Raw genomic sequence first — 19,151 nt, 5'->3', positions numbered from 1 at the left:
GTAGTTTTATTACGTGTTTAATGTTCCCTTTTTCTTTCGCCTTTTGTTTTCATTATTATTTGAGCACCTGCGTACCAGTAACGGTATTTCCATGGTCCTGGCTATCATCAGTGATAACATCGCCCTCTGCTGGCTAAGACAAATCAAAGAGTCGGTGATAATAAAACTGGGTACCTGTGTGGTGTTGTCAATTATACCTGTCTACCTGCATTTTGTACATGAAGAGTCAAAACATACCTGCGTACAGTTACTGGGGTTGAGAGATTGACGATCTTTGGCTATTATTGCGAGCCAACCCAAGAAAGCAAAACCATACATGCTGGTTTTGACACATATGATCTGTGTAAATATGTTATTGAACCCTTTGCAGTCCAACATTACAATTTTCCCTTTCCAGTCTGACAACATGAAAAAGACATAAAGCACAGGTCTCTAGTCTATTTTTTTTTCAGAGAAAACCTTTCAATGGCCAAGTGAGGCCGATAGGAGCTGAATGAAGCCAAAAAAAAAAAGGTGCGTATCTGAGCAATACAGGTAGCCGCTGCACCAGAGAGAAAACATGGACACATAACAAAGGAGACAGCTGATTCCACATCCAGCGCTCAAAGAATATCACAGACATTTGCAGAACTTTGAGATGTTATAGTAATAAAATAATGACTTGGATTGCATTATTGAGGAGTTTGGTGGTAAAACGAGTGATCAGGAGAGAATTTATCAGTATGCACATCTGTGGCAGGCTGGCAAGTGGATAGAAGCCCAGAGACAGTCTGTAGTTCAAAAAAATAATTATTTTATTATAAATACACAAAAATAAAAGTGCACAAGGGCAAAATTAAGGGATTTAAACAAAAAAAAAAAACAGTATAAAAAACAAACATACAAAAATAATGGTTTCCAGGTTGGGCAATGCCTTCACTGGATGTAGAATTTACAAATCACAAAAACCATAAACACCAACCTGCTTCCTCAGCTCCCTCCTCCCAAATGAGAAGCAGAGGCCTCCTTTTATATCAGGTGGCTGGGTGCTGATTGATCGTTAATTAACCTAATCAACTAGTCAACCCCAGCCACCTGAACATAATAAACCCAGGCAGGTAGGGGAAATTAACCCTATCCCTGCCAATTTAAAAAGGGCAGAGCTTTGCTCTGCCACATACCTCCCCCCATGTTCAACGTACACCGGCCGCAATCGGCCAACTCCCCCCTTCCACCCCACCCTCCCCACCCTCCCCCCCCCCACCCCCAACCCAAGAGTCCTCCTCCTCTCTCTGGCAACTGGGGGACGGCGGCTCCTCCTCCCTCTCGGCTCTGGGAGCGGCGGCTCCTCCTCCCTCTCTGGCTCTGGGGATGGCGGCTCCCTCTCTGGCTCTGGGGACGGCGGCTCCCCTCCCTCTCTGGCTTGGACGGCGGCTCCTCCCCTCTCTGGCTCTGGGGACGGCGGCTCCCTCTCTGGCTCTGGGGACGGCGGCTCCCTCTCTGGCTCTGGAGATGGTGGCTCCCTCTCTGGCTCTGGGGACGGCGGCTCCTCACCCCTCTCTGGCTCTCGGGAAGGCGGCTCCTCACTCCTCTCTGGCTCTCGGGAAGGCGGCTCACCCCTCTCTGGCTCTCGGGAAGGCGGCTCACCCCTCTTTACTGGAGTGACTGGGGCATCTCCCATGTCTACCGCCAGGTAATTAACCACCATGAGGGTAACCTCTGGGAAGGACACTGGGTGGTGTTGTTCCTCCCACTGTTCCCACCTCTCCCCATCTCGACGCCACAGCGTGTTGATAACTTAGGGGTAGATCGTGGACGAGGTCTGCCTCAGGGTGCATCAACCAGTCCCAGATCTCCTGGGACGGTGGTGAAGGTGGTGGTGCTGGAAGTAGTGGGGTGGCCCCTGATGCCCGGGGTGAATACTGCACCTCTTCCTGGGCCTGGTTGTAGGGGCATCCTACACAGTTGTGGCCGTCCTCCTCACACCGGCCACACTAGTTTGCCGGTGGCACATCTGGGCAGGACCGCCAACGATGGTCCTCCTTCCTGCACCAGGAACACCAAGGGAAGAGGCTGGCCGGGTCCTCCAGCGGTGGCTGCAGCAGCTTACATTTCTTCAGCTGCTGCTTGTCCTGCCTTTGCCGCTGTCTGCTCTTCTTTCCCATTTTTTTTTCAAAAAAAAAAATTATCCCAAAATTAAAAAAAATAAATAAATAAATACTGCTCTGAGCCTCTAGGTGGCGCTATCCCACTTCTGACACCAAATGTGGCAGGCTGACGAGTGGATAGAGGCCCAGAGACAGTCTGTAGTTCAAAAAAATAATTATTTTATTATAAATACACAAAAATAAAAGTGCACAAGGGCAAAATTAAGGGATTTAAACAAAAAAAAAACAGTATAAAAAACAAACGTACAAAAATAAAGGTTTCCAGGCTGGGCAATGCCTTCACTGGATGTAGAATTCACAAACCAGAAAAACCACAAAAACCAACCTGCTTCCTTAGCTCCCTCCTCCCAAATGAGAAGCAGAGGCCTCCTTTTATGTTAGGTGGCTGGGCGCTGATTGATCATTAATTAACCTAATCAACTAATCAACCCCAGCCACCTGAACATAATAAACCCAGGCTGGTAGGGGAAATTAACCCCATCCCTGCCAATTTAAAAAGGGCAGAGCTTTGCTCTGCCACAACATCTATAAATAGGTATGTGAAAAATACAGTGAACAAGGTGTGGGGCTTGGCTGGAGATGCAGTACCGAGTGAGCAGTGCATTTTAAACTTGCTTTACTCTGAAAAAAAAAAAAATTAAACAGCGTGTGTAAAATAAATAGCATGTTAAAATAAATTGGACCTGACACGTCTCACAAACGCTGAATAAATGGATTGCAAAGGGTTAAAACGTTGCTACATGTTTCTACTTGCAACATTCACAGGAATGTGGTGCTTATTTAGCAGTTTATGTTCACTGGTTTATATCTGATACAAAATGTCATTCTTTGTGGAAAGCAGGTGTCTCGTGAAATGTATCAAAACTTAACTCAAGTTTGTATGCAACAAATTTGGTGAAATGCATTTGGATGGATGCTCTAAAATAAAGAGTTAAACTGCATTCTTACCCCTGGCTCTTTTTGCAAAACCTATGCAATACCTGACATTTATTTTTTTTTTTTAATTATCTGAAATGAGTAGTCTAATGTCTCTAGCTGCTACTCAAACCATAAGTAAAAATTATGTTGTATCGCTATTTGTTTAATGTAGCAATAGTTACAAAATGTAACTTAATTAGGCTATCGGAATCTGACAGCACAACAATTAGGTTAGCATTAAAGCATCTATCCACTTTTAAAACACAAAAGTTTCAGTGAAAACGACGACCGTAATTACACACCTTACTGCTATAAAATGAGACACTTTCAAGTTTGTTATAAGCCAGTGCTGTGCTTTAAAAATACTTGCACTGTGCATTTTGACAGAGCGCAGGACGTATCTCGTTGTAAACTGGCCCAATTACTGCCCGTTTTTTTCTCATTCATGCTATCTGGGACAGAGAATGTTCAATGCACAACTTCCCCCCCGCCCCACCCCGCACCAAATGCTTCTGAAATGACGCCCTTCTAATCAGACAAAAAAAAAGCCAGGTTAAACATTATGTTTAGGTCAGACCAAAACCATTTATCCAACATAAAATCCAAGAAAAAGTTTTTTGCAGTTTTACAATGCTTTTCCCATGGTTAGCCGATGCATATACCACAGTTTATCATTGTCTGCCACACTTTTTAACCCTAACCCTAACCCGCGGCTGTCATTTTGGCGCTTTTTAGTTTTAAAATGTAATTTTCCAGGTCGTATAATACATATGGGGCTGCGCGTTCATGTACCTTTCTGTCCGTATGTATTAAATATTCTCACAAAGCATGAAACGCGGGACTACAGAAATAAAGGATATATTACATTATTCCTAAAAGTCCTGGGAGCAGTCACATTGACGGCCACACAGAAAACAATTGTATTTCGATTCTACAGAATGGTATTCTACTTTATTATTTTTATTTACTACTCTGCAATGTGCTTAGCTGTAATTAGATTAGTCTCTACTCGCTGCCTGAGTGAAAGACTGACAGTCTATTGTTTTTCAATCAGCCTTTTCAAAGTCTTGTGTCTGCTTGCCAGCTCTGCTGTTTTGGTCAGTCAATTAGCATCAGGACTAGTGAAAATAAATACCAGCGACCATGGAGTTTTACAATGCAAGAAAATATGGAGTTGATGTTTAGGATCAGATGGCACAGAAGTATTCTGTGAAAGCTGGCTCCCGATGGTGGCCTGTTCAGTTGTTTTGCAATTTATTGGATCTAGCAGCCATCAACTTCTGGGTACTTCACAAAGAATGCACAGAGAAGAATTTACCAAAGACAGAATATATTTTACAGTTAGCACAGGAACTTCACAATAAGCATTTGGAACAGAGGGAAACTGCCAAGTGTCTATCCACAGCTGAAGATGGAAACCCCGCTGAGAGTCGCAAGAGATGCCAAAAATAAAACTTCAGGCAGCTGTGCTCTGTGCAGAAAGGCGGCATAGAGAAGCACATTATCTGTATTGACTGTGAACAGCCTTACTCAGGTTAAAGGAATACCATTTTGTTGAAAAAAAAGAAAAAAAGAAAAATAAATTTGACTTTTTTTATAACTTCTTGTGCTGTGCGCATCTGTAAAATATTTTCTAAGTTTATCTATGCTGTTCAGTTGTTTTTGTGCATCTGAAAACTGATTGCTGTTGAAGAGATAAAAATGTATTTCTATCGTTTCAGTCTTACAAATATGTATGTTGTAAACCAATGTCTGTTCAGATGTTTAATTAATTATTTACATTTTCTTGTTCTGATTTGTAAAATACATGTTCTATATATTATATATATTATATATATATATTATATATATATATATATATATATATATATATATACACACACACACACACACACACACTGAACAAAAATATAAACACAACATGCAACAATTTAAAAGATTTTACTGAGTTACAGTTCATATAAGGAAATCAGTCAGTTGAAATAAATGCATTAGTTCCTAATCTATGGATTTCACATGACTGGGAATACAGATATGCATTTGTTGGTCACAGATACCTTAAAAAAAAAAAAAAAAAAAAAAGGTAAGGGCATGGAGGCATAGATCAGAAAACCAGTCAGTATCTGGTGAGACCACCATTTGCCTCATGCAGCGCGACACTCCTTCGCATAGAGTTGATCAGGCTGTTGATTGTGGCCTGTGGAATGTTGTCCCACTCCTCTTCAATGGCTGTGCGAAGTTTCTGGATATTGGCGGGAACTGGAACACGCTGTCGTACACGTCGATCCAGAGCATCCCAAACATGCTCAATGGGTGACATGTCTGGTGAGTATGCAGGCCATTGAAGAACTGGGACATTTTAGGCTTCCAGGAATTGTGTACAGATCCTTGCAACATGGGGCCGTGCATTATCATGCTGAAACATGAGGTGATGGCGGCGGATGAATGGCACGACAATGGGCCTCAGGATCTCGTCACGGTATCTCTGTGCATTCAAATTGCCATCGATAAAATGCAATTGTGTTCGTTGTCCGTAGCTTATGCCTGCCCATACCATAACCCCACCGCCACCATGGGGCACTCTGTTCACAACGTTGACATCAGCAAACCGCTTGCCCACACGAGGCCATACACGCTGTCTGCCATCTGCCCAGTACAGTTGAAACTGGGATTCATCTGTGAAGAGCACACTTCTCCAGCGTGCCAGTGGCCATCAAAGGTGAGCATTTGCCCACTGAAGTCGGTTACGATGCCGAACTGTAATCAGGTTAAGACCCTGGTGAGGACGACGAGCAAGCAGATGAGCTTCCCTGAGACGGTTTCTGACAGTTTGGTTGTGCAAACCCACAGTTTCATCAGCTGTCCGGGTGGCTGTTCTCAGACGATCCCACAGGTGAAGAAGCTGGATGTGGAGGTCCTGGGCTGGCGTTGTTACACGTGGTCTGCGGTTGTGAGGCCGATTGGACGTACTGCCAAATTCTCTAAAACGACGTTGGAGGCGGCGTATGGTAGAGAAATGAACATTCAATTCTCTGGCAACAGCTCTAGTGGTGTGTTTGTCAATGTGTGTACAGGTAAACAGCTTAGCTGTCCTGTGTTAGTTAGGTTCCTGTGTGTTGTAGTTAGTGCTCAAGAAAGAGCTAGGTGTTTATTTTGTTTATTTCTGTTTGTGTTTATTAAAAGTGTGCATAAGCGCTAAAAAAATCAATTTCTGTGTCCTGGGTCTTGAATTAAAGGGGCAACGAACCTTGAGAGTTGGAGGATCTATTACTATATATATATATATATATATATATATATATATATATATATATATATATATATATATGCTTCGGTTTTTCAGATGTTTATGTAACGTAAGCAAAAAAAAAACTAATTACATCCGACTCTTTCTCCTTTCGTTATACTATTTACAGTGTTTTGAATACAGTCGTCAGAAAGACTGCTGCGGGGCTTCTAGGTATGAGTATATCTTCGGTCCTTCTAGTGTTAATATGCTTTGCCATACCTCACTATTCTTTACAATGCTAATTATGCTTCATCATGTATTCAATATGCTTTATTACACATTGCTGTACTCTTACTATATATAAGGTATCTCAGAGCAGGTTCACACAATACCGATAAACACAAACTGTTACTTTGGTTTAGCGGCTTGTATTCATCATGAAACTGGTTATTTATGCAATGAGTTCTGCCCTTCTGCCCTCAAATCACTGGCATGATCTGATGGGGCAAGGATACTGATATTCAAGGTAAACCAGCTCAAACACTGGCACGATCTGATGGGGCAAGGATACTGATATCCAAGGTAAACCAGCTCAGTCACTGGCATGATCGGGCTGAGTGGTCAGGGATACTGATCAGGGCTGGATTAGTCTTTTGTGGACCTGGCACCTAACAGATTTGTGGGCCCCCATTTGTGGAACCATTGTAAAAGACAGGAGATCGACACAGAAGTTGTCTTTGACACATCACGTTTTCTATGCTTACTCTCACCCACGCATGCACAGGCAAAACGCCTGTGTAGTAGTACACTCAAAACACTCACACAACAAAACACTGAGTATTTTTTGTGTACGATCAAAACACTCTAGAGTACAATAAGTTGCTTTTTACAGTTATGGTATTATATTTCTAATCACTCCAATTTTTCTGCTAAAGGAAACTGAATTAACCAACATAACAATGTGCTAATAGAAACTGTAACTGTACAAACATTCTGTATATCAAAATATGAAGCTGAAATAGAAAGCAAAAAAAAAAAGAATGAAATTATTTCTATACACATTAAAGAAAAAAACTATTATACCCAGAAACACACGCACGCTCCCACACACACACACCAATACAGTAAATTGGAACCCATGGCTAATGGATGTCCTTGTTTCAAGCATACTGGTTTGAGTTCTTTTGCTCCAAAAATAACAATCATTCTCAAAGGATTACAAATGTTTTCGCTATACAACGTTTTCAATGTTATCTTGTTTAATAAAACTTTTTTTAAATGAAAAAAAAAGTTTGATTAATATTATAACAAATAGTAACATACTGGTGTACGTACTGATAGAACGTGTCTATTTTGTGGCTCACCTTTGTCATTTTTTTTTGTGTACCTTGTGCTTGTACATTAGTTGGCCATCTGTAATGAAAAAACACTGACATTGTCTACAAAAAAAGCCTTTCTTCCAATTTACCCTTAAGTGCAGTTGATTATTTCCTGTTTGATAAATAACTGAATATTTCTTGAAAGTTGTTATCTCCTTTTCCAACAGGTTTACCCATCATGTTAAAACTGCACATGTCTGGATTGTGATGTTTCACATAATATCACCAATAACTCTGAGGCAGAATCGCATTCTATTTAGTTAAATAAAGAATTAGTCTTGTTTAGACAAATTTAAATTAGCAATATTATTTTACATATTATTGCACGTTTTATGCATGCTTAGAAGAAAATATAGACTGCTAACAAAATACCTTGATGAAATAGGCTAAATGTATTATATATAGCTGTTTTTATTTATTTAACCCTTAGCGGTCCATTTATTCAGCGCTTGTCAGATGCGTCAGATCCAATTTTTTTTCACACTCTGTGTTTATTTTACAAGCGCTGTTTCATTTATTTTTTTTTAGATTAAAACAGGTTTAAAAGTCACTGAATCACAAAAGGACACTCGGTACTGTATCTCCAGCCAAGCCCCACCCCTTGTTCACTGTATTTTTCACATACGTCTTTATAGACGTACATACTGATAAATCCTCTCCTAATCACTTGTTTTATCACCAAACTCTTAAATAATGCGATCCAAGTCATTAATTTATTACTATAACATCTCAAAAAGCTCTGCAAATATCATTGGTAGTCCTTGAGTGTTGGATGCAGAAGCAGCTATCTCCTTTGTTTATGTCAGTGTTATCTCTGTGGTGCATGGAGCTACCATGTACGCCCTTTTTTTGACTTAATTCGGCTCTTATCGGTCTCACTTGGCCATTGAAAGGTTTTCTCTGCTTTTTCCGGAGAAAAAACAACTAGAAAACTGTGCTTTAAGTTTTTTTGATGATGTCGGACAGGAAAGGGAAAATTGTAATGTCAGACCTGGTCCAACATAGGACCACAAAGGGTTAAGCAGTTATTAGAAAATATGCTATATGTATGCATTAGTATTAAATTGTTTATTGATTTGATTGTGTTACACTGGAGTGTTTTTGGCGAGCCGGTAGCCCTTATATCCTGCCCCACACCCCCTCTCGCTTCTGCGAATCCAGTTGGCGGAGACCTTCACCTCTCGCCCAGCCAGTGCTCCAGCCACCTGTCCATCAAAGAGGCCCTTTGAGGATCTTAATGGGTCCATCAGCCCTCCTGAGGTCATTACAATACAAACACATGATTTCTATTGAAATGTATCGCAATGCCATATTTAGGTTGTTATGGGCCCCTTCCAAGTGTGGGTCCGGTGCCATGGCACCATTGGTGCCATGGTAAACCTGACCCTGATACTGATATCCAAGGTAAACCAGCTCAGTCACAGACATGATCAGATGGGCAGGGATACTAATATCCAAGGTAAACCAGCTCAATCACTAGTTTACCTTGGATATTAGTACATCCCCTTTGCCCTCATCAACTCTTGTCATTCATTTCATTTCACAAGGCAAGAGCCAGGCCTGCGTAATGGATTACTGAAAAAGACAAAGTGCTTGTGACTTAGTAACAGAATAGGAGTTTCCCCCTAACTACTCTGAGAACCACCCTTGCTGAGGTGAAGCCAAGCTGATCGATCTCCAAGGCCAGGAAGAGAGGACTTCCCCCAAGGGAAAACTAAGGACGGTTAGGAGGACGAACTAAGGTCTCCCTGGCTTATTGAGCAGGGAGAACTAAACTGCAGGGAGAACTAAAGTGCTGGAAAACAGAATAAGAAATAAACTCATAAAGGGGGCAAGAAGTCTCCCCCCACCCAGCTGTAAGAGCTACCTTCTACAAGTCGAGTCAAATGACTGGCTCAAAAGTTGGGAGCAGCTTGTTCTCTGAAGAGAGAGACTGGCATGGGTGTAAATGAACAGATTAGCAGGAGAATGAAAAACAAAATATAGCTAAAATTATTTGGCCTGGGGACCCCTCTGGCCAGTTGGAACCTTTCTCTCGGAAGGCAAAGTGACGTAGTCGGCCTGTAAGATCGGGAAGTGAGCTTCACTTGCCCCAAAAAGAGGACCCTCAGCTCCCCACAAATGCACTACCAATGCAAAGATGAGAGAAAATTGTTAGTTAAAAATTAAAGTTAGTGATTATTTACAAATATTTGATTAATTACAATTATATATTTACAGTGCTGTAACAGAGCAACCACTCTGGTTCGTTGCCCCTTCAAAAGCAGAAACAGACACTGAAATTAAGTTTTAAGAGTGCTTAGGCACTATTTTTAATAAACAAACAAAACATACCACACAGGCTTGCTGATGGTGGCGAACACTCTAAAGATGCAGTTGGGTAGTGCATTCAAAGCAAAGATACTACCATGAAAACCAAGGAGCTTTCCAATGACAAGTCTGATAGACCTACAATGTTTTCGAGCTGAAGTGATGTGGTTGGCACACGATATAGCTTTGTCGGAGCACCTTGGTTCTGAGAAGTCACTAGAGCAAATATTGGCTCGGTTTTATTGGCTTGGGATATGTGGCAAAGTGAGGAAATATGTCGTGGAATGCCCTGAGTGTCAAAAGGTGGCACCGGGTAGAGTTCACCCTGCCCAATTGGTCCCACTGCCCTTAGTGGGGGTTCCCTTTGACCGTATTGCAATGGACATAGTGGGCCCATGACTCAAGATATATGCATATTTTAGTAGTGGTGGACTACGCAATGTGATATCCAGAGGCAGTGCCTTTGATGTCCACTTCACAACCGAATTAGTGAAGAATGTCTAGAGTACGGATCCCCAAGGAGATTTTGACTGATCAAGAAACTAATTTTATGTCTAAATATCTTGCTCAAGTGTATAAATTATGGCAAATCCGCTCCATCCGCACGTCAGTATACGGCTTGGTGGAGTGGTTCAATCAGACCTTAAAACAGATGCTGAGGAGGTTTATAAACCAACAGCAGAACAATTGGGCAAAGCTTCTCCCATACCTTCTGTTTGCAGCGATAGAGGTGCCATAGAGCTCAGCCCCCGTTTGAGCTGCTGTATGGAAGACAATCCCAAGGCATTCTCGACATAAGAGAAGGGTGGGAAGAGCCTCAAAATGAAACCAAAAATGTAGTCCAGTACGAAATGCTGTTGAGAGAGCATCTAGAAATAATTTGCAAACAGGCTCAGCATCGTCAGGAGCGACATTATAACAAAAATGTAGATTTGGACCTTTCGGCCTGGGGATAAGGTGATGTTGCTCCTGCCCTCAAGTGAATCGAAGCTGTTTGTAAAATGGCAGGGCCCATATGAAGTGGTGCAGGCAATGGGATAGTAATAAAACTGAAATTTACCACATTAATTTGTTGAAACCCTGGAGGGAAAGGGAGGCCCTGTTCATTGTGGGAGATAATGTCGAGGATGATTTTGGTCCTGATATTCATCCCCCTAGCAACGCGGAGGTTGTGGTGGGGTATCAATTCGTTCCCAGTCAAAAGCAAGAGATAAAAGGTTTAATTGGCAAGTTCGTGATGTTTTTTTTCTGAGTTGCCAGGTAGAACAAATATAATCGAACATGCTGTTGTTACTTCACCAGGTGTGAGGGTGCGGGAGAGACCATATCGCATCCCTGAAAGTTCGAGGGGGGCAGTGAGCTGAGAGGTAGCGGATATGTTAGAGCTTGGAGTCATAGAGCCTTCACGGAGTGAGTGGTGCAGCCCGGGCATTCAAAGTGAATGCGGCCTCCAAGTTCGATGCATACCCTATGCCTCGTGTGGATGAGCTCTTGGACCGGATAGGAGGGGTGTGGTTTATCTCCACCCTTGATCTGATGAAGGGATACTGGCAAATTCCCTTGACTCTAAGCTTTCGCGAGAAAACCGCATTTTCGACTCCGGAAGGCTTGTTCCATATTGTGACCATGCCGTTCAGGCTGCATGGGGCTCCAGCAACCTTTCAGAGAGTGATGGATCATGTGCTAGCTCCACATCAGAAATATGTAGCCATGTATATTGACGATGTGACAGTGATTAGCTCTTCCTGGAAAGAGCATCTTGTTAGACTTACAGCCGTCCTTCAGTCTCCAAGGGAAGCAGGGCTAACAGACAACCTGAGGAAATGTGCATTTGCCAAACTAAAAACACAATATTTGGGTTATGTTATGGGTAATAGTCATTTGAAGCTGATGGCCTCTAAAGTCCAGGCTTTAGTGGACACTCCGATTCCGAAGACCAAAACCCAGGTGAGATCCCTTCTCGGGTTAGCAGGTTATTACCATAGATTCTTCCTAGAGTTCTCCACTATTGCTACCCCAATAATGGATCTCACTAAGAAACAGGCTCCAAATTTGGTAAAGTGGTCAGCTGAGTGTCAGGGGGCTTTTGATGTGATAAAGAGATGACTGAGTCAAGCTCGTGCACTAATATCTCCTGATATCAGCAAAGAATTCATCCTCCAGACTGATGCGTCTGACATAAGTCTAGGGGCAGTCTTGTCCCAGGAGATTGACGGAGTAGAACACCCCGTCTTGTACATCAATAAGAAGATGCTCCCTCAGGAGCGTAACTACTCCATCATTGAGAAATGTCTGGCCATTAAATGGGTTGTGTATTCCCTTCCCTCGCCAGCATGAAACCGGACAACACTGCACCTTTGTCACAATAAAACTGTATTTGCACCATGTGACGGAAAGATGAGTTCTGGTGATGAATCTTCCTCCCAACCTGTGAGGGCGCTAAAGAACGGGAGGAGAAGTATCTGGAAGGGCTGGCCTGACAGTTCGTTTCCGGGTCAGGGAAGTGGGTCAGCCTGGAGGGAAGCGCGACTCTGTTGTAAGACCGTATTGATTTGAGAGGTAAACGAGAGGCAGCTGCAAGTAATAAGGCAGCTGCAACCGTTTATCTCGATATCATGCGGGATTACATATAGGGGCCAGGGTAACGCTGATCTTCTCCTTCGTTTGGGTTAACGCTTGGAGAGAGAAGGATCGAGAGAGGAGCTCTCGTTGTAAAGAGGAATTACGTGTTGTGTTTGTTTGTAATTGTCTGCGTTTTTCACCACCAGACAGTTAACTCACCTATCCGGAGCTGTCGACCAGGGTCAGCACAATCCGGATCACCACTGCACGGAACCGTCACAAAATACAGTGTCTTCACCCACCACAAGCACGTCTGCACTCACCCAGGACTGGTGACCGTGTGTTCGTTTTGTTCGGGACTGTGTCCTATTATTGCTATCCCCGTGCTTTACACATTGTTGTGTATAGCCGGGGATTTATTATTTAACGGTCACCAGACCTGGATTATAAATAAAAGCACCTTTCCACTGGAAACTGTTGTCTGCCTGTCACTCCTGCATCGCATCACCGCTATACCTGTTCCCCTCCACTAGCCACTTTGCCACACACCAATAGCACTAATTCACGCACTAACAGACTTGTGTATGTGTTTTATGTGGGTGTATAATAAAAACAGGATTATTATTTGCGGGGCAACACAGAGCTTATAAATTAAGTAATACACACTGCTGTATTACTCACCTCCATTATAATTTACTGTTTGTTTTGCCATCAGGCACTGGACTTAAAAATAAATAAAATTAACCTTTTCACCTGGATTACAATTGTATGTCTGTTCTTTAATCACCTGTACCTGCACATAATCAACCACTTTGCCACAGTCTTCCATGAGAATCTTTGCTTGTTGTAAAAGCAGGAGGAGCTGAAGAATGAATAGGATTGCAAAGGAGTGTTGTTTGGGGGGGGTAATTTGAGACTGATGAGGAGACAGAAGAGGAGGCTGCCTTTGGACACAGAGAGGTAGAATGGGTGGTGGAAGCAGAAACTCCACAAGTGTTAGCACAGAGTCAATCAGTGTACTGTCCAATGCTAGCCGAGATACTAATTTGGCTGAAAAAGATTTATGATAAAAATTGGTACTGCCATATCTGACTGAGAGATCAACAATGTTAAGTCCAGTTCTTGTCATCAGTTAGCATAAACTTCACAAAAGACATGTGAAAAACAGAAAATACAAGCACAAGAGTGTGTTTTTTACACAGCTGAGGATCCTAAGATTTTAAAATAACAGACAGATTTCCACAGTTGACTACCCTGTTATCCAGAAATTCTGATATTGCAATAACAATCGAGACCAAATTAACGTTTAAGATCAACTTTAAGATTGGGTCTGCAAGTCTGCACGGTAAGACGAGAATTAGGAAGCTGGCTACAGTTTAAATAGGGTTATTGACAGGTAATTAAAGGTTGACTGACTAATATTTTTGCAGGATGACTCAGGGGAGGAGTCCCGGCTCCAGCTCTTGAAATGCACCAAGGTTCTACTTACCTTCCTGTTGCCTGGATATCTCCCCCCCGCTACACTCACACACAATTTATAATTTATTGTTGTTCATGAAACTTCAATCAAGAAGCTGAGTCAGCTCTACAAATGGTGAGTGAAGTATTCCACAATTTTGTACACTCCTCAAAAATAAAAGCTAAATAAAATGGGTTTAACTTATGCCCTCTCTGACAATCAGAGGAATATCCCCCTTTCAAAATGCTGCTAGCTAATCAGAATGTAAGCAGGGAACAAGCAGTTTGCTGACTTGGGTGAATATGGAATGCACTACAGCAACTGTTGTGCTGAAGCCAATATGATCATGCTTATCTACACTTTGAAAACAAAAAGATGTGGAAGATGATTCAATGACTGGACTTACTTACAACACACAACACAGAGACATCATATCTTCAAGCATCCTGTGACACATGAAAACATACAGAGAGGTGACAGACAGACAGACAGAAGGCACTAACAATAAAGAGTAGTACATGCATATACACAGACAGACAGGCAGGCAGAAGGTGAAGTGTGACTCGATACTCAATGGTATCAATGTCACCTCACACAGGTTCAAATCCAGGTCAGACTACAAGTAAAATGTATTTAATGGTCTCAACATAGCCCCGTGGACACCAGTCCTCATTTTAATACCACCACTCAGTTCAGAACCACTGTCAGTCTCTTCTTGACAGAGGTCCACGACTGAATGACAGACAGGAAGTGTCCATGTCAGGACTGAGCCTCTTGCCGAACTGTGAGAAGCTCGGGTCATGCCTGTTCGTAATTAATGCCACTGTCCCATTCTTGATCCCTAAAGTCACAAAATAAATAGATTATGCCTGGTAAGAAATGGTGGGCTAGTATAAGGGCTATGATAAGGGCTATGGTCCCAAAGGTTTCAACGGGAAGATAGCACGGGGCATTCCATCTCAAATGGATCTGATCCTGGGTGGATAAGGTCCCGCTATAGATGACTTCTATATTGTTTAAATTGCCAGTATGCACACCAGACAGGGCTCACAATTTGGCAAGTGAGGGGAGAAAGGCATATGACAAGCATCCTCTTTTCTGATTCATTTTCATTTTTTTTTTTTTTTTTTTTTTACTAAAAACAAAAAACACTCCACAATGTGGATGATAATGAAGAATAATCGCATAAATCTTTTATTTCATTAATTGAAACTTTCTCCCTAGTTAGTAGTTCTTTCTATTACTTGTTGACTTTTTAAAATAAAGGTAGGCCCCTGTTCTCTTCTACTATAAAGTGGGTACTGAATTAAAGTAATTTTCAGAGGCCTGGCTTAATTACATTTAATTATTTTGCGTGTCTGCAGGGAGAAAGAGGACCAAGATATCTTGGTAGCAGTAGCACTTTTTAGCTTACAGGAACATATACATTTTTCAGTACAATAAATAATCAAGACAATAAATTAATAATAGATAATGGTTCATTGTCCCAACCCTAATGATAGACTGTCCAGGTCCACTGGAGCTGCAGTGACCCAGCAGCATGGTCTCTTCACTGTTTCATTTTCAGCCTCTATGCTACTTGGGGAAAAACACCCATCAAAAGGTGAGAAAAAACAAAGAGGCCACTAGAGAAAGCAGCCATCAGGTTAGAGAGGAAAACCCATACTAACCTGCATCAGAGCCAAACCAGGAGTAGTCATAGCTAGGGGTCTACTTAAATCACGGTAAATGTACGTATTTTTCATGGGTAAGTTGCAGAATAAAATTAGGATTTCGCAGACATTTCGCAGACATGTTTAAACATTAAATAAACCTAAGTAGTTTCAGACCACTATAATGCCTAAAAATAGTGGTACTTGCTTCCTCACTAAAACTGAATGCTGTCATTTGTTAAAGGCAAGCATGCAGCATCCCCCTGCAGTTGACTTGCCCATACATTGACTGCACGTCTGCATCCACTGAATTGGTTGAAAGTGTAAGGCAAAGCTTTGCCAAGTTATTTAGATGTGGAACTCGATTAGAAAAAGCCCCAAAACTTGGTTCCGAAGGGCATCTGGCATACTTTAATAAAGGCAATGTATGCAGCACATTCTTTGTCATGTTACTTGTCCCATCCGATAATTCCAACTGCAAAAAAGTAAGCAGCAGGTGGAAGCGAGGTGGCTGTGCTAGATCGTTTGAGTACTGATCTAACTTGCAGACAGGAATACTTTTTGTCTGGGCTTACTTGCTAGTTTGGTTTCTGAAAGCTGTTTATTTTATGTTGTGTTCAGCAGCCTCTAGTTGTGAATCTTAAGCTAAATAGTGATCGATTGTATTTTCTCCTGACACATTAAGATATGCAAAACAATTACCTCAATCTGCATGTACAGTTTCTTTGGGAAATATCTTGAAACGATCATTAACCGAAATATACTTTGCTCTACTATTTTACCTCCAATGCTGGAAACTAGATTTTAGCAACCTAAATGAAAACAATTCAGCACCAACTTTTGTCCCACCCCCTACTGCACAGTAGGTCACAGAAAAACAGTAAAGATGCACTGATAGGCTGATTAAAACTTGGCTCTCATTTGAATAGTAAAGAACAACATTAACCACTTTTTGTAATGTTATTTGTGGATGTTTTTTTGTTTGTTTTTTGCTTGAGTGCAATGCACACAGGGCTGTGAAGGAATAAAAAAAGGGGTATCTACAGAAGGAAGATGCATAGTTTGCATCTCTTGCATTGTGCAGTAGTTTGAGCCTTCAATTGCACGATTTCCGTGAAATGGCGATTTAGGTAGACCCCTACTCATAGTACACAGCTTTATCTAGGCAAACAAAACAAAGCTTAAAATGGTGGGCCTAATCATACATTTCCTACTTACGTCTTTAAAGGCGTCTTCTTCTTCTTTGACGGTTTATTTTGATTGGCTACATCCAGCCCATTCGTTTCATTGTCATTGGCAGGCACCTCAAAAGAGGCGGAGCTCTTCGGGGGAGAGTTCCCAAGCTTGTTTGAGGATTTGAACGGGTTGACAGAGTCGTCAAATGTGTCCATGTCGAAGTTGTAGGTGGAGGCAGGCAGTTTCGGGGAGTTTGGGATGTTGATGCTGGTGGAGAAGGGGTTGAAGTTGGGGTCTTCCCATTTGTCAGGGTCAAAGTCATAGGAAGCTTTGGGGACATGGATCTCCTCAAAGTCTGTGGGCTGTGAAGGAGGGGTATTGTCTAAAGGCTCCACCGGAGGTGGCTTTTTGCTTCCAATCTTTGACTTTCTGAGAGGCATCTTGATGCCAGGTTTCTTTCCCAGTTTCTTTGGGGGAGGCGTGTTTTCTCGTGGGGCTTCGCCGCTGTCCATGTCCTCTGAGTAATCAAACTCCAGCCTGACAGACTGCCGCTTGACTATGGGAGACTCCTCCGCACTCACTCGAGCTGCAGCGGGCTCTGCCGACTCCGGGACAGCCGTGAAGGCCACGCTCTTCCTAGCGACAACGGGGGAGTTGGGTACTTTGCTCCCGCCTGTGCAGAAAGGATCTATCCCTTCAAAGTTATCTGGATCCCAGTTATACGACGCTTTCGGAGGAATGGGAGATTCCTCATCTGCTACTACACTCCCTGAAGCACCAGCCTCCACTGGGACAGGGACCGTAGTCTTCTCTGCCTGCTTAGTTACTACCTCTGCACTGGATTGGGATGGTTCTGGACTGGCCTCTGGTACTATAGGCTCAGCTTGAATTTCAGGAGGTCTTTCTCCCTTTTGTTTGACTTTCTTTTTAACACATACTTCTGGGCTAGGCTCAATAACCCTGTCCTCTGGTTTGATTTCAGAGGGGCTCTCTGATTTTAGTTTTGTCTGGGGCTTCTTTTTAACAGAAACTTCACATGAAACCTCAAGTTCTTTTTCCTCTAGCTTGATTTCCGGAGAGCTTTCAGGTGTTTGTTTTATTTGCTGTTTCTTTTTAACAGATATTTCAGGTGTAGCCTCAAGTTCTTTTTCCTCTAACTTGATTTCCAGAGATCTCTCAGGTATTTCTTCTGTTCGCACTTTCTTTTTAACAGATATTTCTGGGCTGGCCTCAGTTAGTAATTTCTCCTCAGACACACTGTCCTTTGTTTGTGTCGCTTCGGGAATGACTTCATGTATTATCTCCTCTGGTTTAATTTCAAGCAGACTATCTCTTTTTTGTTTGACTTGCTGCTTCTTTTTCACCTCTGGACAGACCTCGGGGACTAGCTCCTCAGCTGCTTGGATTTCAGGTGGACTGTCCACCTGTTTTGCTGGCGGCCTCTTTTTCAAAGAAGCAGACCTTGGCTTTTTTGACTTTTTAAGAGTGCCAGGCGCGCTCTCCGTTCCTATGCTGAAGGCTTCGGCCTGAAACTTTCCGTCTGGTGCTCCTGCACAATCTCCCTTGGAAGCCCCATTGAATTCCCCAGCTTGCAGGCTAAGGGATCGTGTCAAGGTTGATTTGGAGAGGGGAAGGGCATCTGTCGACTTCCTGCGAGTTTTCTCCTTACACTCAGAGCTCCACAGTTCCGGGGAATTCGAGACCAAGATGGACTCTTGAAACGGATCGACACTGTTTTCAATTAAGCTCAGGTTGTAGGCCCCGCTGCTCGCTATCGGCTTGTCCTCATCGAAGGTGGATGAGAACGAACGGCTGGGGGGGCGGAAGGTGCTTTTGGACAACGACTCACTTTGAGAAACATCTGCTGCGGAGGCTGTGTCAGAGAAGAACCCTGGAACGACACAGGAAAAAAAAACACAAATGAAAACAAAAAACACTGTCGCTTATAAGTGGTTGTAGCTAACAAAATCATTCATTAATCAATTTGTCATATGTCTCAAATGTGCAGTTTTGAAAGAAACATATGGTTTAGCATGGTTTGAGATTTTGTATTACACTAGAGAAAAGAAACACCTCTGTTTTCTTGCTTTCTATGAAAACTGTTACATGTGCAACAGACATTCATCATTTAGTTACACTTTTAGGCTTCATTTTGCACTGATACCCAGATGTGGTTGTGTTACTTGTGTTATTTCCGTAAGGCACTCTTCTCCTGAAGGGAGTTTTGGAGGGTTTTGTGTTGGGTAACAGTTGCTGCTCCTGCACACTCTCCACAGGTCTACAAGGCTGGGTGTCTAGAAGCGTTCTTTAAACATTTGC

At 42.5% G+C, this 19,151-nt stretch overlaps 1 protein-coding gene across 4 annotated transcripts in view; it reads right to left on the bottom strand.

The window, feature by feature from the left end:
* The window catches only part of tacc2 (transforming, acidic coiled-coil containing protein 2), a 186,837-nt gene that overhangs the window by 46,358 nt on the left and 121,328 nt on the right, over positions 1-19,151 (bottom strand). For all 4 annotated transcript variants that reach the window (XM_041268161.1, XM_041268162.1, XM_041268164.1 and 1 more), the window contains one exon: positions 16,875-18,723. In XM_041268161.1, the coding sequence (XP_041124095.1) occupies positions 16,875-18,723 (1,849 nt within the window). The remainder of the gene's footprint in view (positions 1-16,874; positions 18,724-19,151) is intronic.

Source organism: Polyodon spathula, chromosome 13, assembly GCF_017654505.1.
Source record: "Polyodon spathula isolate WHYD16114869_AA chromosome 13, ASM1765450v1, whole genome shotgun sequence".
NCBI classification, from domain to species: Eukaryota; Metazoa; Chordata; class Actinopteri; order Acipenseriformes; family Polyodontidae; genus Polyodon; species Polyodon spathula.
This window is presented reverse-complemented; position numbering and strand designations above follow the sequence as displayed.